Source organism: Bufo bufo, chromosome 1 (assembly GCF_905171765.1).
Source record: "Bufo bufo chromosome 1, aBufBuf1.1, whole genome shotgun sequence".
NCBI lineage: Eukaryota > Metazoa > Chordata > Amphibia > Anura > Bufonidae > Bufo > Bufo bufo.
Genome location: NC_053389.1, coordinates 4,990,932 through 5,016,244, shown reverse-complemented (window position 1 = coordinate 5,016,244; position 25,313 = coordinate 4,990,932). Strand labels below are relative to the sequence as shown.

Here is a 25,313-nt window from a genome sequence, read left to right as displayed (position 1 = left end):
CTCACACCTGTCATCAGTCTGGTTTCCCTCAGTCCGCACTCACACCTGTCCTCAGTCCGGTCTCCCTCAGTCCGGCACTCACACCTGTCCTCAGTCTGGTCTCCCTCAGTCCGGCACTCACACCTGTCATCAGTCTGGTCTCCCTCAGTCCGCACTCACACCTGTCCTCAGTCTGGTCTCCCTCAGTCCGGCACTCACACCTGTCGTCAGTCTGGTCTCCCTCAGTCCGCACTCACACCTGTCATCAGTCTGTTCTCCCTCAGTCCGGCACTCACACCTGTCATCAGTCTGTTCTCCCTCAGTCCGGCACTCACACCTGTCCTCAGTCTGGTCTCCCTCAGTCCGGCACTCACACCTGTCAGCAGTCTGGTCTCCCTCAGTCCGCACTCACACCTGTCATCAGTCTGGTCTCCCTCAGTCCAGCACTCACACCTGTCGTCAGTCTGTTCTCCCTCAGTCCAGCACTCACACCTGTCATCAGTCTGGTCTCCCTCAGTCCGGCACTCACACCTGTCATCAGTCTGGTCTCCCTCAGTCCGGCACTCACACCTGTCAGCAGTCTGTTCTCCCTCAGTCCAGCACTCACACCTGTCAGCAGTCTGGTCTCCCTCAGTCCGCACTCACACCTGTCGTCAGTCTGGTCTCCCTCAGTCCGCACTCACACCTGTCATCAGTCTGTTCTCCCTCAGTCCAGCACTCACACCTGTCAGCAGTCTGGTCTCCCTCAGTCCAGCAGTCACACCTGTCGTCAGTCTGGTCTCCCTCAGTCCGCACTCACACCTGTCCTCAGTCTGGTCTCCCTCAGTCCAGCACTCACACCTGTCGTCAGTCTGGTCTCCCTCAGTCCGGCACTCACACCTGTCATCAGTCTGGTCTCCCTCAGTCCGCACTCACACCTGTCGTCAGTCTGGTCTCCCTCAGTCCAGCACTCACACCTGTCGTCAGTCTGGTCTCCCTCAGTCCGGCACTCACACCTGTCATCAGTCTGGTCTCCCTCAGTCCGCACTCACACCTGTCATCAGTCTGGTCTCCCTCAGTCCGGCACTCACACCTGTCATCAGTCTGTTCTCCCTCAGTCCAGCACTCACACCTGTCGTCAGTCTGGTCTCCCTCAGTCCGGCACTCACACCTGTCCTCAGTCTGGTCTCCCTCAGTCCGGCACTCACACCTGTCATCAGTCTGTTCTCCCTCAGTCCAGCACTCACACCTGTCAGCAGTCTGGTCTCCCTCAGTCCAGCACTCACACCTGTCGTCAGTCTGGTCTCCCTCAGTCCGCACTCACACCTGTCATCAGTCTGTTCTCCCTCAGTCCAGCACTCACACCTGTCGTCAGTCTGGTCTCCCTCAGTCCGCACTCACACCTGTCGTCAGTCTGGTCTCCCTCAGTCCGGCACTCACACCTGTCATCAGTCTGGTCTCCCTCAGTCCGCACTCACACCTGTCATCAGTCTGTTCTCCCTCAGTCCAGCACTCACACCTGTCAGCAGTCTGGTCTCCCTCAGTCCAGCACTCACACCTGTCGTCAGTCTGGTCTCCCTCAGTCCGCACTCACACCTGTCATCAGTCTGGTCTCCCTCAGTCCAGCACTCACACCTGTCATCAGTCTGGTCTCTCTCAGTCCGGCACTCACACCTGTCATCAGTCTGTTCTCCCTCAGTCCAGCACTCACACCTGTCAGCAGTCTGGTCTCCCTCAGTCCAGCAGTCACACCTGTCATCAGTCTGGTCTCTCTCAGTCCAGCACTCACACCTGTCATCAGTCTGGTCTCCCTCAGTCCGCACTCACACCTGTCGTCAGTCTGGTCTCCCTCAGTCCGCACTCACACCTGTCGTCAGTCTGGTCTCCCTCAGTCCAGCACTCACACCTGTCATCAGTCTGTTCTCCCTCAGTCCAGCACTCACACCTGTCGTCAGTCTGGTCTCCCTCAGTCCAGCACTCACACCTGTCATCAGTCTGGTCTCTCTCAGTCCGGCACTCACACCTGTCATCAGTCTGTTCTCCCTCAGTCCAGCACTCACACCTGTCAGCAGTCTGGTCTCCCTCAGTCCAGCAGTTACACCTGTCGTCAGTCTGGTCTCTCTCAGTCCGGCACTCACACCTGTCATCAGTCTGTTCTCCCTCAGTCCAGCACTCACACCTGTCGTCAGTCTGGTCTCCCTCAGTCCGGCACTCACACCTGTCATCAGTCTGGTCTCCCTCAGTCCAGCACTCACACCTGTCATCAGTCTGGTCTCCCTCAGTCCAGCACTCACACCTGTCGTCAGTCTGTTCTCCCTCAGTCCAGCACTCACACCTGTCGTCAGTCTGGTCTCCCTCAGTCCGCACTCACACCTGTCGTCAGTCTGTTCTCCCTCAGTCCGGCACTCACACCTGTCCTCAGTCTGGTCTCCCTCAGTCCAGCACTCACACCTGTCGTCAGTCTGTTCTCCCTCAGTCCAGCACTCACACCTGTCATCAGTCTGGTCTCCCTCAGTCCGCACTCACACCTGTCAGCAGTCTGGTCTCCCTCAGTCCAGCACTCACACCTGTCGTCAGTCTGGTCTCCCTCAGTCCGCACTCACACCTGTCATCAGTCTGGTCTCCCTCAGTCCAGCAGTCACACCTGTCCTCAGTCTGGTCTCCCTCAGTCCGCACTCACACCTGTCCTCAGTCTGGTCTCCCTCAGTCCAGCACTCACACCTGTCGTCAGTCTGGTCTCCCTCAGTCCGCACTCACACCTGTCCTCAGTCTGGTCTCCCTCAGTCCGCACTCACACCTGTCCTCAGTCTGGTCTCCCTCAGTCCGCACTCACACCTGTCGTCAGTCTGGTCTCCCTCAGTCCGGCACTCACACCTGTCATCAGTCTGGTCTCCCTCAGTCCGCACTCACACCTGTCGTCAGTCTGGTCTCCCTCAGTCCGCACTCACACCTGTCGTCAGTCTGGTCTCCCTCAGTCCGCACTCACACCTGTCGTCAGTCTGGTCTCCCTCAGTCCAGCACTCACACCTGTCATCAGTCTGGTCTCCCTCAGTCCAGCACTCACACCTGTCAGCAGTCTGTTCTCCCTCAGTCCGGCAGTCACACCTGTCGTCAGTCTGGTCTCCCACAGTCCAGCACTCACACCTGTCGTCAGTCTGGTCTCCCTCAGTCCGGCACTCACACCTGTCATCAGTCTGGTCTCCCTCAGTCCAGCACTCACACCTGTCGTCAGTCTGGTCTCCCTCAGTCCGCACTCACACCTGTCGTCAGTCTGGTCTCCCTCAGTCCAGCACTCACACCTGTCATCAGTCTGGTCTCCCTCAGTCCAGCACTCACACCTGTCGTCAGTCTGGTCTCCCTCAGTCCGCACTCACACCTGTCGTCAGTCTGGTCTCCCTCAGTCCGCACTCACACCTGTCGTCAGTCTGGTCTCCCTCAGTCCAGCACTCACACCTGTCATCAGTCTGGTCTCCCTCAGTCCAGCACTCACACCTGTCATCAGTCTGGTCTCCCTCAGTCCAGCACTCACACCTGTCAGCAGTCTGTTCTCCCTCAGTCCGGCAGTCACACCTGTCGTCAGTCTGGTCTCCCTCAGTCCGCACTCACACCTGTTCACACTTACACTCACCTTCAGGAATGTAACAGCTGCAATAAAAGGGGAGGGCGCATTAGGGTGACAGGTGGGGAGGACTCATCCCGGCCTGTGATTGGTGGAGAGTTTCTTGGGGGTGTGGCCTGCGTGCTGCAGCATATGAGGGACCAACGGTGTGAGAGGGGGGAGAAGCGCGGGAGCGGGAGGGAGTGAGCAGCCGCCGCCGAGCTCAGAGCCGCTTCACCCGCAGCCGCCTCTGCCTCTCTCCTCTGCTCTCTGCCCCTCTCTTCTGTCTCCTCCGCTCTCTGTCCCCCCTTCCCCCGCCAGGATTCCGGCCACAGCTGCTCCCTGCCCGCGGTAGAGACATGGGGGTGAGTATGGAGCTTGTCTGGGCGACCCAGACATCGGCGCCTCATTGTGCTAGGAGCAGACATTCAGGAGCTCTGCAGGGTCCCCAAACATGGTCCTAGAAGTGCCCACCCTCCCGACACATCAGCCTACAGGTGTCCCTGGTCTGGACACATGGTCCTAGAGGTGTCCTTGGTCCTGAGCATGGTCCTAGAGGTGTCCTTGGTCCTGAGCATGGTCCTAGAGGTGTCCTTGGTCCTGAGCATGGTCCTAGAGGTGTCCCCAGTCCCGACACTTGGTGCTAGAGGTCTTCCTGGTCTCAACTAATGGTCCTAGCTGTCTTCCTGGTCCTGAGCGTTGTGGTAGAGGTGTCCTTGGTCCTGAAGCATTGTCCTAGAGGTGTCCTTGGTTCTGAGCACGGTCCTAGAGGTGTCCTTGGTTCTGAGCTCGGTCCTAGAGGTCTTCTTTGTATTGATGCAAGGCACTAGATGTCTCTATAATTCTGATGCGTGGTCCTAGAAGTATTCCTGGTTCTGAACATGGCCATAGAGGTTTCTCTGGTCCTGACACTTGGTCCAATAAGTCTCCCTGGTCCTGACACATGGTCTTAGAGCTGTTCCTGGTGGTGAACATGGTCAGAGAGCTATGTCTTCCTAAATCTGCTCATAAAGCTTCTCTGTAGTCTGGAACAGATCATCTTGAGCTCTCCATGGTCCTAAACAGATCACCTGGACTTGTCATATGGTCCTGCACAGGTCATGTGAACTCTTCATATGGTCCTGAACAGATAATATGGACTCTTCATATGTTCCTGAACAGAACACCTGGACTCTTCATATGGTCCTGAACAGGTAATATGGACTCTTCATATGGTCCTGAACAGGTAATATGGACTCTTCATATGGACCTGAACAGCTGATCTGGACTCTTCATATGGTCCTGAACAGGTAATGTGGACTTTTCATATGGCTCTGAACATGTAATATGGACTCTTCATATGGACCTGAACAGGTGATCTGGACTCATTATATGGTCCTGAACAGATCACCTGGACTCTTCATATGGTCCTGAACAGATCACCTGGACTCTTCATATGGTCCTGAACAGGTAATGTGGACTCTTCATTTGGTCCTGAACATGTAATATGGACTCTTCATATGGACCTGAACAGGTGATCTGGACTCTTCATATGGACCTGAACAGATCACCTGGACTCTTCATATTGTCCTAAATATGTCACCTGGACTCTTCTTGTGATCCTAAGCAGATCTGGACTCCTCATATGGTTCTGAACAGGTGATCTAGACTATTCACATGGTGCTAAACATGTTACCTGGACTCTTCATATGGTCCTGAACAGATCACCTGGACTCTTCTTATGGTCCTAAGCAGATCATCTGGACTCCTCATATGGTTTTGCACAGATCATTTGGACTCCTTATATGGTCCTGAACATGTTACCTAGACTCTTCATATGGTCCAGAACAGATCACCTTGACTCTTCATATAGTCCTGAAGAGGTCACCTGGACTCTTCATATGGTCCTGAACAGATCATCTGGACTCTTCATATGGTCCTCAACATGTCACCTGTGCTCTTCAAATAGTCTTAAACAGGTAATGTGGACTCTTCATATGGTCCTGAACAGGTCACCTACATCTTAATAGTCCTGAACAAATCACCTGGAACTGAATGATCCTGGAGCTCTCCTTGATCCCAGAAACATCACCTTGAGTTCTTTTTGATCCCAGAAACATCACCTGAAGCGCTCTTTGATCCCAAACCAATGACCTGGAGCTCTCTATGATCCCGAACAAATGACCTGGAGCTCTCTATGATCCCGAACCAATGACCTGGAGCTCTCTATGATCCCGAACCAATGAACTGGAGCTCTCTATGATCCCGAACCAATGAACTGGAGCTCTCTATGATCCCGAACCAATGACCTGGAGCTCTCTATGATCCCGAACCAATGACCTGGAGCTCTCTATGATCCCGAACCAATGAACTGGAGCTCTCTATGATCCCGAACCAATGACCTGGAGCTCTCTATGATCCCGAACCAATGACCTGGAGCTCTCTATGATCCCGAACCAATGAACTGGAGCTCTCTATGATCCCGAACCAATGAACTGGAGCTCTCTATGATCCCGAACCAATGACCTGGAGCTCTCTATGATCCCAAACCAATGACCTGGAGCTCTCTATGATCCCGAACAAATGACCTGGAGCTCTCTATGATCCCGAACCAATGACCTGGAGCTCTCTATGATCCCGAACCAATGAACTGGAGCTCTCTATGATCCCGAACCAATGACCTGGAGCTCTCTATGATCCCGAACCAATGACCTGGAGCTCTCTATGATCCCGAACCAATGAACTGGAGCTCTCTATGATCCCGAACCAATGACCTGGAGCTCTCTATGATCCCGAACCAATCACCTTGAGCTCTCTATGATCGCGAACCAATCAATCACCTGGAGCTCTCCATGATCCCGAACTTCACCTGGAGCTCTCCTTGGTCCTGAATGGATCACAGACAGTTCTCTATGGTTCTGAACAGATCACCAGGATCTCTCCATGATCCCAAACTGATCACCAGGAGCTCTCCATGGACCCAAACAGATCACTGGAAGCTCTCCATGGTCCCGAACAGATCACCGGCAGCTCTCCATGGTCCCGGATAGATCACCGGGAGCTCTCCATGGTCCTGAACTGATCACCGGGAGCTCTCCATGGTCCCGAACAGATCACCGGGAGCTCTTCTTGGTCCTGAACTGATCACCGGGAGCTCTCCATGGTACCGAACAGATCACCGGGAGCTCTTCTTGGTCCCAAACTGATCACCGGGAGCTTTCCATGGTCCCGAACAGATCACCGGGAGCTCTCCATGGTCCCAACAGATCACTGGGAGCTCTCCATGGTCCTGAACTGATCACCGGGAGCTCTCCTTGGTCCCAAACTAATCACCGGGAGCTCTCCATGGTCCTGAACAGATCACCGGGAGCTCTCCATGGTCCCGGATAGATCACCGGGAGCTCTCCATGGTCCTGAACTGATCACCGGGAGCTCTCCATGGTCCCGAACAGATCACCGGGAGCTCTTCTTGGTCCTGAACTGATCACCGGGAGCTCTCCATGGTACCGAACAGATCACCGGGAGCTCTTCTTGGTCCCAAACTGATCACCGGGAGCTTTCCATGGTCCCGAACAGATCACCGGGAGCTCTCCATGGTCCCAACAGATCACTGGGAGCTCTCCATGGTCCTGAACTGATCACCGGGAGCTCTCCTTGGTCCCAAACTAATCACCGGGAGCTCTCCATGGTCCTGAACAGATCACCGGGAGCTCTCCATGGTCCCAACAGATCACTGGGAGCTCTCCATGGTCCCAACAGATCACTGGGAGCTCTCCATGGTCCCGAACTGATCATCGGGAGCTCTTCTTGGTCCCGAACTGATCACCGGGAGCTCTCCATAGTTCCGAACAGATCACCGGGAGCTCTCTATAGTCCCGAACAGATCACCGGGAGCTCTCCATCGTCCTGAACAGATCACCGGGATCTCTCCAGGGTCCCGAACAGATCACTAGGATCTCTCCACGGCCAAGAACAGTTTCCTTGGTCTGTCCATAGTCCTGAAGGCATCCCCTTAGCCAAACATCCCATTTTTCAGTAACCCTTTGTAGGAACCTCGCCTCATGATACACTGGGTCTCTGTTGTACAGATTTTTTTTATGTTTGGCAGCTAAAAGGTTAACACCAGGCACAACTGTGCGTTGCGTTGTGGATGATTGTGTGCACGGCGCAATGCGGTGTCTGTACGTCTGTCACACTCCAGAGAATGAGGGAAAGGAGAAACCTTAGAAAACCAGATGAGGTCATTTACCATGGAAAACGAGAGAGGAGATGGCGGTGGAAAGGGAAGGAAGGCACAACGATGGGAGTAGTGGGGGACGAGAGGCTCCAAAATCACGTCTTTTCACTCGAGCTGTGGGAGGAAAGAATCTTGCATCCTGGTGGTGAATGGGTTAACACTTGGTGCCTGTACAGTAGAATTGATGAGGGGTAACTTAGTTTGGAAAGAGTTAAAATGGGAGAAGGGCACTTGAAGGTCACATGGTGGTGTCCGCGCGGAGGCGTCGCCCGTGTCCCCCGTCTGTGCGTCACATCGGGGGAGCAATTCGGATTTCTGTTCTCATGATTATAATTCCTCGTTTATGATCTGTAGATTAATGGGGTCCAAGATACCATCAGTCCGAGGGGGCTACAGATAACGGTCTGTGGGACAGCGGGCGCCTGCAGTGTAAAGCACAGCGACACACCTGCAGTCCGGAAGGGGGGGGGGGCGCGTGAAGCATTTAATCTCCTGAAATTTCTAAAAGGCAAAATAAGATCAAAGTATACCTCTGTATACTGAGCAGTCTATACCGACCTCTGTATAGTGAGCAGTCTATACCGACCTCTGTATACTGAGCAGTCTATACCGACCTCTGTATACTGAGCAGTCTATACCGACCTCTGTATAGTGAGCAGTCTATACCGACCTCTGTATAGTGAGCAGTCTATACCGACCTCTGTATAGTGAGCAGTCTATACCGACCTCTGTATACTGAGCAGTCTATACCGACCTCTGTATAGTGAGCAGTCTATACCGACCTCTGTATAGTGAGCAGTCTATACCGACCTCTGTATACTGAGCAGTCTATACCGACCTCTGTATACTGAGCAGTCTATACCGACCTCTGTATACTGAGCAGTCTATACCGACCTCTGTATACTGAGCAGTCTATACCGACCTCTGTATACTGAGCAGTCTATACCGACCTCTGTATAGTGAGCAGTCTATACCGACCTCTGTATACTGAGCAGTCTATACCGACCTCTGTATAGTGAGCAGTCTATACCGACCTCTGTATAGTGAGCAGTCTATACCAACCTCTGTATACTGAGCAGTCTATACCGACCTCTGTATACTGAGCAGTCTATACCGACCTCTGTATACTGAGCAGTCTATACCGACCTCTGTATACTGAGCAGTCTATACCGACCTCTGTATAGTGAGCAGTCTATACCGACCTCTGTATACTGAGCAGTCTATACCGACCTCTGTATAGTGAGCAGTCTATACCGACCTCTGTATACTGAGCAGTCTATACCGACCTCTGTATACTGAGCAGTCTATACCGACCTCTGTATAGTGAGCAGTCTATACCGACCTCTGTATACTGAGCAGTCTATACCGACCTCTGTATACTGAGCAGTCTATACCGACCTCTGTATAGTGAGCAGTCTATGCCGACCTCTGTATAGTGAGCAGTCTATACCGACCTCTGTATAGTGAGCAGTCTATACCGACCTCTGTATACTGAGCAGTCTATACCGACCTCTGTATAGTGAGCAGTCTATACCGACCTCTGTATACTGAGCAGTCTATACCGACCTCTGTATAGTGAGCAGTCTATACCGACCTCTGTATACTGAGCAGTCTAAACCGACCTCTGTATACTGAGCAGTCTATACCGACCTCTGTATACTGAGCAGTCTATACCGACCTCTGTATAGTGAGCAGTCTATACCGACCTCTGTATAGTGAGCAGTCTATACCGACCTCTGTATAGTGAGCAGTCTATGCCGACCTCTGTATAGTGAGCAGTCTATACCGACCTCTGTATACTGAGCAGTCTATACCGACCTCTGTATACTGAGCAGTCTAAACCGACCTCTGTATAGTGAGCAGTCTATACCGACCTCTGTATAGTGAGCAGTCTATACCGACCTCTGTATACTGAGCAGTCTATACCGACCTCTGTATAGTGAGCAGTCTATACCGACCTCTGTATAGTGAGCAGTCTATACCGACCTCTGTATACTGAGCAGTCTAAACCGACCTCTGTATAGTGAGCAGTCTATACCGACCTCTGTATACTGAGCAGTCTATACCGACCTCTGTATACTGAGCAGTCTAAACCGACCTCTGTATACTGAGCAGTCTATACCGACCTCTGTATACTGAGCAGTCTAAACCGACCTCTGTATAGTGAGCAGTCTATACCGACCTCTGTATAGTGAGCAGTCTATACCGACCTCTGTATACTGAGCAGTCTATACCGACCTCTGTATACTGAGCAGTCTAAACCGACCTCTGTATAGTGAGCAGTCTATACCGACCTCTGTATACAGAGCAGTCTATGCCGACCTCTGTATAGTGAGCAGTCTATACCGACCTCTGTATAGTGAGCAGTCTATACCGACCTCTGTATACTGAGCAGTCTATACCGACCTCTGTATAGTGAGCAGTCTATACCGACCTCTGTATAGTGAGCAGTCTACGCCGACCTCTGTATACTGAGCAGTCTATGCCGACCTCTGTATACTGAGCAGTCTAAACTGACCTCTGTATACTGAGCAGTCTATACCGACCTCTGTATAGTGAGCAGTCTATACCGACCTCTGTATACTGAGCAGTCTATACCGACCTCTGTATACTGAGCAGTCTATACCGACCTCTGTATAGTGAGCAGTCTATACCGACCTCTGTATACTGAGCAGTCTATACTGACCTCTGTATACTGAGCAGTCTATACCGACCTCTGTATAGTGAGCAGTCTAAACTGACCTCTGTATAGTGAGCAGTCTATACCGACCTCTGTATACTGAGCAGTCTATACCGACCTCTGTATACTGAGCAGTCTATACCGACCTCTGTATACTGAGCAGTCTATACCGACCTCTGTATAGTGAGCAGTCTATACCGACCTCTGTATACTGAGCAGTCTATGCCGACCTCTGTATAGTGAGCAGTCTATGCCGACCTCTGTATACTGAGCAGTCTATACCGACCTCTGTATAGTGAGCAGTCTATACCGACCTCTGTATAGTGAGCAGTCTAAACCGACCTCTGTATACTGAGCAGTCTATACCGACCTCTGTATAGTGAGCAGTCTATACCGACCTCTGTATAGTGAGCAGTCTATACCGACCTCTGTATACTGAGCAGTCTATACCGACCTCTGTATACTGAGCAGTCTATACCGACCTCTGTATAGTGAGCAGTCTATACCGACCTCTGTATAGTGAGCAGTCTATACCGACCTCTGTATACTGAGCAGTCTATACCGACCTCTGTATAGTGAGCAGTCTATACCGACCTCTGTATACTGAGCAGTCTATACCGACCTCTGTATACTGAGCAGTCTATACCGACCTCTGTATAGTGAGCAGTCTATGCCGACCTCTGTATACTGAGCAGTCTATGCCGACCTCTGTATAGTGAGCAGTCTATACCGACCTCTGTATACTGAGCAGTCTATACCGACCTCTGTATAGTGAGCAGTCTATACCGACCTCTGTATACTGAGCAGTCTATACCGACCTCTGTATACTGAGCAGTCTAAACTGACCTCTGTATAGTGAGCAGTCTATACCGACCTCTGTATACTGAGCAGTCTATACCGACCTCTGTATACTGAGCAGTCTAAACCGACCTCTGTATACTGAGCAGTCTATACCGACCTCTGTATAGTGAGCAGTCTATACCGACCTCTGTATAGTGAGCAGTCTATACCGACCTCTGTATAGTGAGCAGTCTATACCGACCTCTGTATACTGAGCAGTCTATACCGACCTCTGTATACTGAGCAGTCTATACCGACCTCTGTATAGTGAGCAGTCTATACCGACCTCTGTATACTGAGCAGTCTATGCCGACCTCTGTATAGTGAGCAGTCTATACCGACCTCTGTATACTGAGCAGTCTATACCGACCTCTGTATAGTGAGCAGTCTATACCGACCTCTGTATACTGAGCAGTCTATACCGACCTCTGTATACTGAGCAGTCTAAACTGACCTCTGTATAGTGAGCAGTCTATACCGACCTCTGTATACTGAGCAGTCTATACCGACCTCTGTATACTGAGCAGTCTAAACCGACCTCTGTATAGTGAGCAGTCTATACCGACCTCTGTATAGTGAGCAGTCTATACCGACCTCTGTATACTGAGCAGTCTATACCGACCTCTGTATAGTGAGCAGTCTATACCGACCTCTGTATAGTGAGCAGTCTATACCGACCTCTGTATACTGAGCAGTCTATACCGACCTCTGTATAGTGAGCAGTCTATACCGACCTCTGTATACTGAGCAGTCTATACCGACCTCTGTATACTGAGCAGTCTATACCGACCTCTGTATACTGAGCAGTCTATACCGACCTCTGTATACTGAGCAGTCTATACCGACCTCTGTATAGTGAGCAGTCTATACCGACCTCTGTATACTGAGCAGTCTATACCGACCTCTGTATACTGAGCAGTCTATACCGACCTCTGTATACTGAGCAGTCTATACCGACCTCTGTATAGTGAGCAGTCTATGCCGACCTCTGTATACTGAGCAGTCTATACCGACCTCTGTATAGTGAGCAGTCTATACCGACCTCTGTATACTGAGCAGTCTATACCGACCTCTGTATAGTGAGCAGTCTATACCGACCTCTGTATACTGAGCAGTCTATACCGACCTCTGTATACTGAGCAGTCTAAACCGACCTCTGTATAGTGAGCAGTCTATACCGACCTCTGTATACTGAGCAGTCTATACCGACCTCTGTATACTGAGCAGTCTAAACCGACCTCTGTATAGTGAGCAGTCTATACCGACCTCTGTATAGTGAGCAGTCTATACCGACCTCTGTATACTGAGCAGTCTATACCGACCTCTGTATACTGAGCAGTCTAAACCGACCTCTGTATAGTGAGCAGTCTATACCGACCTCTGTATACTGAGCAGTCTATACCGACCTCTGTATACTGAGCAGTCTATACCGACCTCTGTATACTGAGCAGTCTATACCGACCTCTGTATACTGAGCAGTCTATACCGACCTCTGTATACTGAGCAGTCTATACTGACCTCTGTATACTGAGCAGTCTATACCGAGACCTCTGTATAGTGAGCAGTCTATACCGACCTCTGTATACTGAGCAGTCTATACCGACCTCTGTATAGTGAGCAGTCTATACCGACCTCTGTATACTGAGCAGTCTATACCGACCTCTGTATACTGGGCAGTCTATGCCGACCTCTGTATACTGAGCAGTCTAAGCCGACCTCTGTATACTGAGCAGTCTATACCGACCTCTGTATAGTGAGCAGTCTATACCGACCTCTGTATACTGAGCAGTCTATACCGACCTCTGTATACTGAGCAGTCTAAACCGACCTCTGTATAGTGAGCAGTCTATACCGACCTCTGTATACTGAGCAGTCTATACCGACCTCTGTATACTGAGCAGTCTATACCGACCTCTGTATAGTGAGCAGTCTATACCGACCTCTGTATACTGAGCAGTCTATACCGACCTCTGTATACTGAGCAGTCTATACCGACCTCTGTATACTGAGCAGTCTATACCGACCTCTGTATACTGAGCAGTCTATGCCGACCTCTGTATACTGAGCAGTCTATGCCGACCTCTGTATACTGAGCAGTCTATGCCGACCTCTGTATACTGAGCAGTCTATGCCGACCTCTGTATACTGAGCAGTCTATACCGACCTCTGTATACTGAGCAGTCTATACCGACCTCTGTATACTGAGCAGTCTATGCCGACCTCTGTATACTGAGCAGTCTATGCCGACCTCTGTATACTGAGCAGTCTATGCCGACCTCTGTATACTGAGCAGTCTATACCGACCTCTGTATAGTGAGCAGTCTATACCGACCTCTGTATACAGAGCAGTCTATGCCGACCTCTGTATACAGAGCAGTCTATACCGGATGTTGTATACAGAGCAGTCTATACTGGATGTTATATACAGAGCAGTCTATACTGGATGTTATATACAGAGCAGTCTATACTGGATGTTATATACAGAGCAGTCTATACTGGATGTTGTATACAGAGCAGTCTATACTGGATGCTGTATACAGAGCAGTTTATACTGGATGTTATATACAGAGCAGTCTATACTGGATGTTATATACAGAGCAGTCTATACTGGATGTTATATACAGAGCAGTCTATACTGGATGTTGTATACAGAGCTGTCTATACTGGATGTTATATACAGAGCAGTCTATACTGGATGTTGTATACAGAGCAGTCTATACTGGATGTTATATACAGAGCAGTCTATACTGGATGCTGTATACAGAGCAGTCTATACTGGATGTTATATACAGAGCAGTCTATACCGGATGTTATATACAGAGCAGTCTATACTGGATGTTATATACAGAGCAGTCTATACTGGATGTTATATACAGAGCAGTCTATACCGGATGTTGTATACAGAGCAGTCTTTACTGGATGTTATATACAGAGCAGTCTATACTGGATGTTATATACAGAGCAGTCTATACTGGATGTTATATACAGAGCAGTCTATACTGGATGTTATATACAGAGCAGTCTATACTGGATGTTATATACAGAGCAGTCTATACTGGATGTTGTATACAGAGCAGTCTATACTGGATGTTGTATACAGAGCAGTCTATACTGGATGTTATATACAGAGCAGTCTATACTGGATGTTGTATACAGAGCAGTTTATACTGGATGTTGTATACAGAGCAGTCTATACTGGATGTTGTATACAGAGCAGTCTATACTTGTCACCACCAGACATCTGAGAAGCTCTGACAGACGTCCTTCAGAACCTCCTCCTTGAGGTTCCTTTTGTTTTGCTTTAATTTCCTCATCTCGTTAGCCTCTCTCAGCTGTCATGTAGTTGCACTGATTGCATCCCTTTAAATCCCTTCCCATACTGCATCACTTTGCGGTTTATACAACTTCCTGGAGTGTATGCATGCTGGATGCTACTACTGAGTCTTCTACAGATAAGTTTGTTCATTCATTTGTATTTTACTGTTTGCTGGATCCCAGGTGACCCTGACTCTCTCCGTATCAAGTGTAGGGAACCGGTGGTCGTGTCCCCTCACTATTATAGGGTGTTCAGGTGTTAGACAGTCGAGGTACGAGGATATGCGACCTTCTACTATTGAGATTTTTGCATAGACTGAGCAGTCAGGGAGAGAGCCAGGTCTGTTGCAAGGCTTCCCCTTTTGTTCCTTAGTTTTATATCCAGTCAGTCGGATCTTCCTTTTGTGTCTTCTAGTTTGCTGTACACCTTCCGTGACATTATAAACCGCCAAAACCGTCTCAAGCATGGATCCGGTTTCACTTTTGGCTGAACGCTTCCAGGGTCTTTCATTGGAGGTAGCTGATCTCCGTAAGACTTTTTCTCAGTTTCAAGTGACCGGTTCAGCTTGTGTTCATGGAGTTTGTTCTGAGCCTAAGGTCTCTCTTCCGGATACGTTCTCCGGGGGTAGTGAGAATTTTGTTTGCTTTAGAGAGGCTTGCAAACTCCATTTTCGCCTACTTCCCCATTCCTCTGGTGATGAGGAGCAGAGGGTGGGGATCATCATCTCGCTGCTCAGGGATAACGCTCAGTCCTGGGCCTTTTCGCTGCCGGAGGGGGCACGGCCCCTCTGTTCAGTGGATGAATTTTTTTTAGCCCTGGGTCAGATATATGATGATCCGGATCGTATTGCTCTGGCTGAGTCTAGATTACGTCTTTTATGCCAGGGTAAACAATCCGCAGAGATATACTGCTCAGAATTTCGGAGATGGGCAGCTGATACTGGTTGGAATGATGCTGCACTCCGAAGTCAATTTTGCCATGGTCTTTCAGAGGGATTGAAAGATGCATTTGCCTTTCATGAGAGACCTACCTCCTTGGACTCTGCCATGTCTCGGGCCGTTTGTATTGACAAGGGTCTTAGAGAGAGAGGAGAGATCACTCCTTCCTGTCATACTCAGTCCAAGGACAGTGCGGCGGTCTCATTCTGTGCACAGGGGTCTCAGTCTCTCTCAATCCCCTCTGAACAGGAGCCCATGCAGCTGGGGTTGATTGCCTCTGACAATAGAGGATTCAGCCCGCATGGGAGGGTTTGTTTCTGTTGTGGGGGTATAAATCATTTGGCAAATGTTTGTCCCTCTAGGAGATTCAGGCAGTTTTTTGAGAGTAATAAAAAAACAAAAAGAAAAAAAATCCTCTAAAAACGTTCCATCTGTTACTATTGGCAAGGTTGATGCAGAAATTGAAGGTTTTCCGTTTGCTTGTAGTTCCCGTTTTGTCCTACCTGCCAGCCTGGCGCTAGAGAGTAAGAATATTTTTTGTGAGATTTTTGTAGATAGTGGAGCAGCTGTCAATCTTATTGATAATCAATTTGCAATAACTCATGGTTTCCAGGTATGCACTTTGGGAAAGGATATTCCTGTTTTTGCTATCGATTCCACTCCACTTTCTCAGAAATCGTTAAAGGGCATAGTTCACAATATCTGTTTGATTGTGAGTGATACTCATGTTGAGGATGTGTCATGTTTCGTCCTAAACGGGTTGCCTACTCCTCTAGTGTTGGGGCTACCCTGGCTTACTAAACATAACCCCACCATTGATTGGCAAGCAAGACAAATAAATGGTTGGAGTGACTTTTGCAGAGAGAATTGCCTCACGACATCTGTTTCAGAGGTTTCTACCAAGATTGTACCATCTTTTCTCTCTGAATTTTCGGATGTGTTCTCCGAGAGTGGTGTCCAGGAGCTGCCCCCTCACAGGGAGTACGATTGCCCTATTAATCTCACCCCAGGCGCCAAGCTGCCTAAATCTCGTTTATACAATCTCTCCCAACCTGAAAGGGTCGCTATGTGTGCTTATATCTCTGAGAGTCTGAGAAAAGGACACATACGACCCTCGAAGTCACCTGTTGCCGCTGTTTTTTTCTTTGTTAAGAAAAAAGATGGTTCATTAAGACCATGTCTGGATTTCAGGGAGCTGAACAGTATCACAATTCGTGACCCTTATCCGCTTCCTCTGATTCCGGACCTCTTTAACCAGATTGTGGGGGCTAAAGTTTTTTCTAAGTTGGATTTAAGAGGGGCATACAACCTAGTCAGGGTCAGAGAAGGAGACGAATGGAGGACGGCCTTCAATACCCCTGAGGGCCATTTTGAGAATTTGGTTATGCCTTTTGGTTTGATGAATGTTCTGGCCGTCTTTCAGCATTTTGTGAACAGCATTTTTTATCATTTAATGGGGAAATTTGTATTAGTGTATCTGGATGACATTTTGATTTTTTCTCCCGACTTCAAAACTCATAAGGAACATTTACGTCAGGTCTTGCTCATCCTGCGGGAGAATAAATTGTATGCTAAACTGGAAAAATGTGTGTTTGCGGTTCCAGAAATTCAATTTCTGGGGTTTCTTCTCTCCGCTTCTGGTTTTCGCATGGACCCCGAGAAGGTCCGCGCTGTGCTTGATTGGGAGCTTCCTGAGAATCAGAAGGCTCTGATGCGTTTTCTGGGTTTTGCCAATTATTACAGGAAGTTTATTTTGAATTATTCCTCTGTTAAACCACTCACTGATATGACTAGAAAGGGAGTAGATTTTTCCTCCTGGTCAGTAGAGGCGCGTAAGGCCTTTTCTAATATCAAGGAGAGTTTTGCTTCCGCTCCCATCTTGGTACAACCTGATATTTCTCTACCCTTCATAGTTGAGGTTGATGCTTCTGAGGTGGGTGTGGGTGCGGTCTTGTCTCAGGGTCCCTCTCCTGCCAAATGGCGACCGTGTGCCTTTTTCTCGAAGAAACTCTCCTCCGCAGAGAGAAATTACGATGTGGGAGATAGGGAGTTGTTGGCCATCAAGTTAGCTTTTGAGGAATGGCGCCATTGGCTAGAGGGAGCCAGACACCCTATTACCGTGTTTACTGACCATAAGAATCTGGCCTACTTGGAGTCAGCCAAGCGTCTGAACCCGAGACAGGCCAGATGGTCTTTGTTCTTTTCAAGGTTTAATTTTGTTGTCACCTTCCGCCCTGGGGTTAAGAATGTGAAAGCAGATGCCCTGTCACATTGTTTTCCGGGAGGTAGGAATTTTGAAGACCCGGGTCCCATTTTGGCTGAAGGTGTGGTGGTCTCTGCTCTTTATCCTGAATTGGAGGCAGAGGTTCAGGTAGCCCAGTCAGAGGCTCCTGATCTTTGTCCTCCTGGGAGGTTGTTTGTGCCTCTCGCTTTAAGACACAAGATTTTTAAGGAACACCACGATACTGCCCTTGCTGGGCACCCGGGGACAAGAGCCACAGTGGATCTCATCGCTCGGAGATTCTGGTGGCCTGTGCTTCGTAAGTCGGTTGAGGGTTTTGTGGCAGCCTGCGAGACCTGCGCTCGTGCCAAAGTCCCTCATTCACGGCCATCAGGTCCTCTCCTTCCGTTACCCATTCCTTCCCGTCCTTGGACACATCTGTCCATGGACTTCATTACGGACCTGCCTCATTCCTCGGGGAAGACTGTGATTCTGGTGGTGGTGGACCGTTTTAGCAAAATGGTGCATTTCATTCCTTTTCCTGGCTTGCCCAATGCTAAGACGCTGGCGCAGGCATTTATTGATCACATTGTCAAATTGCATGGTATCCCTTCAGACAGTCTCTGATAGGGGCACACAGTTTGTTTCCAGATTCTGGAAGGCTTTCTGATCTCGCTTGGGGGTTCGGTTGTCATTCTCTTCTGCTTTCCACCCGCAGTCGAATGGTCAGACAGAGCGGGTCAATCAGAATCTGGAGACATATCTGCGCTGTTTTGTGGCGGAGAATCAGGAGGATTGGTGTTCTTTTTTGTCCCTTGCTGAGTTTGCTTTAAATAACCGTCGTCAGGAGTCCTCTGATAAGTCACAATTTTTTGGTGCATATGGGTTTCATCCGCAGTTTGGGACATTCTCTGGAGAGGGGTCTTCTGGTTTACCTGATGAGGACAGATTCTCCTCGTCTTTGTCATCTATTTGGCAAAAGATTCAGGATAATCTAAAGAGCATGAGTGAGAGATATAAGCGTGTGGCGGATAAGAGACGTGTGCCTGGTCCGGACCTGAATGTTGGTGATCTGGTGTGGTTGTCTACTAAGAATATCAAATTGAAGGTTCCCTCCTGGAAGTTGGGTCCTAAGTTTATTGGGCCTTACAAAATCTTGTCCGTCATCAATCCTGTTGCCTACCGTCTTGATCTTCCTCAGACTTGGAAGATCCATAATGTTTTTCATAAGTCCTTATTAAAACCTTATGTCCAACCCATTGTACCCTCGTCTTTGCCTCCTCCTCCGATTGTGGTTGATGGTAATCTTGAATTTCAGGTCTCTAGGATTGTGGATTCTCGTGTTGTCCGCGGTTCTCTCCAGTACCTCGTTCATTGGGAGGGTTATGGTCCTGAGGAGAGGATGTGGGTCCCAGTGACGGACATTAAGGCCACTCGTCTCATCAGGGCTTTCCATAGGTCCCATTCTGAGAAGGTGGGCTCTGAGTGTCCGGAGTCCACTCATAGAAGGAGGGGTACTGTCACCACCAGACATCTGAGAAGCTCTGACAGACGTCCTTCAGAACCTCCTCCTTGAGATTCCTTTTGTTTTGCTTTTATTTTCTCATCTCGTTAGCCTCTCTCAGCTGTCATGTAGTTGCACTGATTGCATCCCTTTAAATCCCTTCCCATACTGCATCACTTTGCGGTTTATACAACTTCCTGGAGTGTATGCATGCTGGATGCTACTACTGAGTCTTCTACAGATAAGTTTGTTCATTCATTTGTATTTTCCTGTTTGCTGGATCTCATGTGACCCTGACTCCCTCCGTATCAAGTGTAGGGAGCCGGTGGTCGTGTCCCCTTACTATTATAGGGTGTTCAGGTGTTATACAGTCGAGGTACGAGGATATGCGATCTTCTACCATTGAGAATTTTGCATAGGCTGAGCAGTCAGGGAGAGAGCCAGGTCTGTTGCAGGGCTCCCCCTTTTGTTCCTTAGTTTTTGATCCAGTCAGTTGGATCTTCCTTTTGTGTCTTCTAGTTTGCTGTACACCTTCCGTGACAATACTGGATGTTGTATACAGAGCAGTCTATACTGGATGCTGTATACAGAGCAGTCTATACAGGATGCTGTATACAGAGCAGTCTATACAGGATGCTGTATACAGAGCAGTCTATACTGGATGTTGTATACAGAGCAGTCTATACTGGATGTTGTATACAGAGCAGTCTATACTGGATGTTGTATACAGAGCAGTCTATACTGGATGTTGTATACAGAGCAGTCTATACTGGATGTTGTATGCAGAGCAGTCTATACTGGATGTTGTATACAGAGCAGTCTATACTGGATGTTATATACAGAGCAGTCTATACTGGATGTTATATACAGAGCAGTCTATACTGGATGTTGTATACAGAGCAGTCTATACTGGATGTTATATACAGTGCAGTCTATACTGGATGTTGTATACAGAGCAGTCTATACTGGATGTTGTATACAGAGCAGTCTGTCATGGTTTGACTCTCTCTGTGACAATGGCCACACCCATCTGCCTCCCAGCCAAGCTCTTGAACTAATCTCTGCTTACCTCATTTGCATAGCCAATCAGAGGGGGTTTTGCAATTTACCAATTGAAAGAGGTGCTCCAACTGTCATTATAAATATATGTGATGCATTCAATAAAGATTCCGTCAGTTTGAACTCACATACAGCCTGACTGGTGTTAGTTCTGGGAGAATTAAAATGACATGAGCGGTCGTTTGAGGCCGGATCATCAACGGCGGAACCAGCAGATATTGTGGTCACATCAGGGAGTGCCGTGAGAGCAGAATAGAGCGAGCAGGGGCTCGTTACATTGGTGGCAGCGGTGGGATAGCGCTGGCCTCCAATGGATCTCCGAGAGTCCAGATATTCATCGGCCAAAGTAGCTGCTTGCTGTACCGTCTGTGGCCGCTTATCTCGCACCCAATCCCGTACTATCGGAGGGGTGTGGTCAAAGAACTGCTCTAAGAGAACTAGCTGGGTGATGTCCTCTATGGTATGAGCATGGCTTCCCTGGAACCAGCCCTTGAGGTTCCACTGCAGACGATGTGCCCACTCCATGTAGGTTAGGTTGCCTTGTTTCCGGGATTCTCGAAACTTAATCCTGCTGGCTTCAGGGGTAATGGCAAATCGGGCTAGCAGGGCTTCTTTTACCCGGTCATAATCCATGGCATCCTCATCCTCCATGGCCCGATACGCATCTGCAGCTTTGCCAGTTAGGTTACTCGCCAGTAAGGCGACCCGATCTTGGGACGGCACTTTATGTATCTGGCACAGTCTCTCAAAGTCCTGGAGGAACTCTTCTATTTCCTCCTCTCCTTCCTTAAATAATTTGAATGCGCGAAAGGGCAACTTACGGACAGGTGCTGAATCTCTAGGTGCTGTCTCTGATCGCCGTATTTCCGCCATTCTCCACTCATGTTGTCGCTCCAATTCTCTCTCTTGCCGCTCATCCTGCAGCTGGATGTCTCTGAAGGCATTCTGTATGGCGGTCTCAGATGGGTTGGCACCATATAATGCCAACCGTTCTCTAACTCGTTGCTGAAACAAGGCTTCCACGGACCGAGGTCCAGCATCACCATCCCTCTGATCCATCTCAGCTAACTCACTGATCAAGGTGGCCTTGTTCTTTGTCCCTCCTCGGCTCTCAAGTAAATCTTTCAGCGTGTCTCTCCTGCAGGCTGCGTAGCTGGTCATTCCTAGTTGTGATTTGGAGTGTCCCAGTAACTGGAGAGCCAATCCCACCGCTGCCACCAATGTAACGAGCCTCTGCTCGCTCTATTCTGCTCTCATGGCACTCCCTGATGTGACCACAATATCTGCTGGCTCCGCCGTTGATGATCCGGCCTCAAACGACCGCTCGTGTCGTTTTAGTTCTCACAGAACTAACACCAGTCAGGCTGTATGTGAGTTCAAACTGACAGAATCTTTATTGAATGCATCACATATATTTATAATGACCGTTGGAACACCTCTTTCAATTGGTAAATTGCAAAACCCCTTCTGATTGGCTATGCAAATGAGGTAAGCAGAGATTAGTTCAAGAGCTTGGCTGGGAGGCAGATGGGTGTGGCCATTGTCACAGAGAGAGTCAAACCATGACATTACCCCCCCTCCCGGGAAACAGTCCAACAACCACAGTGGGACCCTCACCGGGTCAACTCGAGGATGTTGGAAAAGTAGTCTTAAGATTCCAGGTCCGTTTGCCGTGACAATCCATCCGCATTCCCGTTTTGAGGCCCTGGCCGATATTGTATGGTGAAATTGTAGGGTTGCAAAGCAAAGCTCCACCTTAGTAATCGGCCATTCTCTCCCGCCACCCGGTTTAGCCATATCAAGGGATTGTGGTCCGTCATGACGGTAAAAGAGCGTTCATAGACGTAGGGCTGCAATTTCTTTAAAGCCCAGACTAAAGCCAAACATTCTTTTTGCACGGCAGCATATGCAACTTCACGGGGTAACAACTTGCGGCTGAGATACGCCACCGGGTGCTCCTTCCCATCGTCGCCAACTTGACTTAGTACGGCTCCCAGTCCGAACATGGAGGCGTCTGTATGTACAACAAAGCGTTTGTTAGGATCGGGTGCCGTCAGTATGGGAGCTTGTGTTAGGGTGGTTTTCAACTGTTGAAATGCTGTTTCGCACTCCGGGGACCACAGGACCTGTCTAGGGAGATTCTTTTTGGTCAGGTCCGTCAGTGGTTTGGCTATGTCACTATAGTGAGGTACAAACTTTCTGTAGTACCCGGCTGTCCCTAAAAATGCAAGTACCTGGGCCTTGGTTCTGGGAACCGGACAGTTTAGGATGGCCTCGATTTTTGCAGGCTCCGGCCTCTGCTTCCCACATCCCACTCTATGTCCCAAATATTGTACCTCAGACATCCCGATATTACACTTGTCTGGCTTCAGGGTCAGGCCTGCAACTCTGATTCTGTCTAGCACTATGCCCAGGTGTCTGAGATGCTCCTCCCATGTCTGGCTATAGATTGCGATGTCATCAAGATATGCGCATGCAAAATCCTGCAGACCACCGAGGAGTTGATCTATCATTCGTTGGAAGGTAGCCGGAGCATTTTTCATCCCGAATGGCATTACCCGGAACTGGTAAAGGCCAAACGGGGTGATGAAGGCCGACTTTGGAATGGCGGCCGCCTCCAGGGGAATCTGCCAGTAACCCTTACACAGGTCAATAGTCGTCAGATAATGTCCCTGAGCTATTTTGTCCAACAATTCGTCCACTCGGGGCATGGGGTAGGCATCTGTCACAGTACAGTCATTCAGTCGCCTATAGTCCACACAAAATCGGGTTGTGCCATCCCGTTTTGGGACTAATACTACAGGGGAAGCCCAGGGGCTTGCTGATGGTTCGATCACCCCTAACTCAAGCATCTCTCTAATCTCTGCTCTCATCCCTTCTTGCACAGCTCCAGGAATCCTATAGGCTGATTGTCTCAGGGGCTTCTGCCCGAGGGTCTCCACCTTGTGCACTGCCAAGTGAGTGTATCCAGGGAGTGTTGAGAACATCTCTTTCCGGTCCTGGAGTAATTCCCTGACCTGTTCTTGTTCCTGGGGTCCTAACCCATCTTCTAACTAAACATCTTCCACCCCCCCAGAATGATTACTGATTGCAGGAAGCTCCAGCATCGGCAGGTATTCAGAGTCCCCGGTGGCAGGAGCGCATATGGCGGCTACTGCCTCAGCCCTCTCGTGATAGGCCTTCATCATATTGATGTGGAATGTCCTCTTAATTCTTGTGTCTGCACAGCTGGTGACCACGTAGGTGGTGTCGCACAGCTGTTTTACCACCTGATAGGGGCCCTGCCAGGAGGCCTGTAATTTATTTTTGCTTCAAGGGTTTTAGTACTAGGACCTTCTGTCCGACACAAAAAGTGCGATTCCGAGCAGATCGATCATACCAAACCTTCTGCTGACTCTGGGCTGATTGCATATTCTCATGGACTAGCTAGGTAAGTTCCCGCAGTCGATCCCTGAGTTCCAAGACGTAACTAAGGATGGGGAGGCCTTCAGGATCCTCTCCCCCTTCCCACTGGGCCCTCACTAAGTCTAAGGGTCCCCTAACCCTTCGCTCATACAACAGCTCAAATGGTGAAAACCCTGTGGACTCCGTGAGTTACCCGCAGAAGTACTTTTGGGGAACGACTTGGGGCATTTGACTTCTTCATTTGCACCAGAGACCGACCATGGCCGTGACCACCTGACAACAAAGCCACCTACAAGGCAACTCCACTCCTATGGTGACCCAGGTAAGACCAAATCCTCCCACGTTACCCCGACTTGACAACCCCATGTCCTGGGATTCTCCTTCCGACGTTAGGCAAGAAACCCGGAGAGACCCTACTTTAGCGTGCTATCGGGACAGGGCGGGCAAGGATCCAGGGGGGTTAGGGGAAGACAGAATAGAGTGAGAGGGAGGGCTTCTTTATCGTTACACTGAAGGGGTGGGCAACGGGAAACGCGAGGGCCCCCACAAACAGCTAGTCGTACCCCAGAAGTACAGACAGGAGCTATTGAGGCTGGCTCACGACATCCCCTTAGCCGGACATTTAGGGATAGCTAAGACCCGGAGTCGGTTGTCTCGTGCTTTCTTCTGGCCTAGGTTACATGCAGAGGTACGAGAATACTGCTGGACCTGTGAGACTTGCCAGAGAGTAGGAAAGGCGGGGGATCATCCAAAAGCCTCTCTGCACCCCATGCCGATAATTAGGGAACCCTTTAGCCGGATAGCAGTAGACATTATTGGCCCACTGGCCCGCCCCAGTGCTACTGGGAAGAAGTATATTCTTACAGTGGTGGATTACGCTACCCGGAAGCTATTCCCCTATCCAATATCCAGGCTGACACGGTAGCTGATGCCTTACTGCGGGTGTTTACTAGGGTAGGATTTCCCCAGGAGATATTGTCTGATCAAGGAAATCAGTTCACCGCTGAGCTGACCCAGCAGCTCTGGCGCCTCTGTCGTATTAAAACCCTCCAGAGTGCACCCTACCACCCCCAAACAAACGGGCTGTGCGAGAGATTTAACGGGACCCTAAAACAGCTACTTCGGGCCTTCGTAGAGAGTAGGAAGGATTGGGAAAAATATCTTCCCCACCTACTGTTCGCATACAGGGAGGTACCTCAAGAGTCCACAGGGTTTTCACCATTTGAGCTGTTGTATGGGCGAAGGGTTAGGGGACCCTTAGACTTAGTGAGGGCCCAGTGGGAAGGGGGAGAGGATCCTGAAGGCCTCCCCATCCTTAGTTACGTCTTGGAACTCAGGGATCGACTGCGGGAACTTACCGAGCTAGTCCATGAGAATATGCAATCAGCCCAGAGTCAGCAGAAGGTTTGGTATGATCGATCTGCTCGGAATCGCACTTTTTGTGTCGGACAGAAGGTCCTAGTACTAAAACCCTTGAAGCAAAATAAATTACAGGCCTCCTGGCAGGGCCCCTATCAGGTGGTAAAACAGCTGTGCGACACCACCTACGTGGTCGCCAGCTGTGCAGACACAAGAATT

The 25,313-nt window shown here is 49.7% G+C and overlaps 1 protein-coding gene across 1 annotated transcript in view; it reads left to right on the top strand.

Annotated features, from left to right (window-relative positions):
- Positions 1-3,770: 3,770 nt before the first annotated feature.
- The window catches only part of ATP1A3 (ATPase Na+/K+ transporting subunit alpha 3), a 129,407-nt gene continuing 107,864 nt past the window's right edge, over positions 3,771-25,313 (top strand). The window contains exon 1 of the mRNA XM_040419755.1: positions 3,771-3,921. Within this exon, the coding sequence (XP_040275689.1) occupies positions 3,916-3,921 (6 nt within the window). The 5' untranslated portion in view covers positions 3,771-3,915. The remainder of the gene's footprint in view (positions 3,922-25,313) is intronic.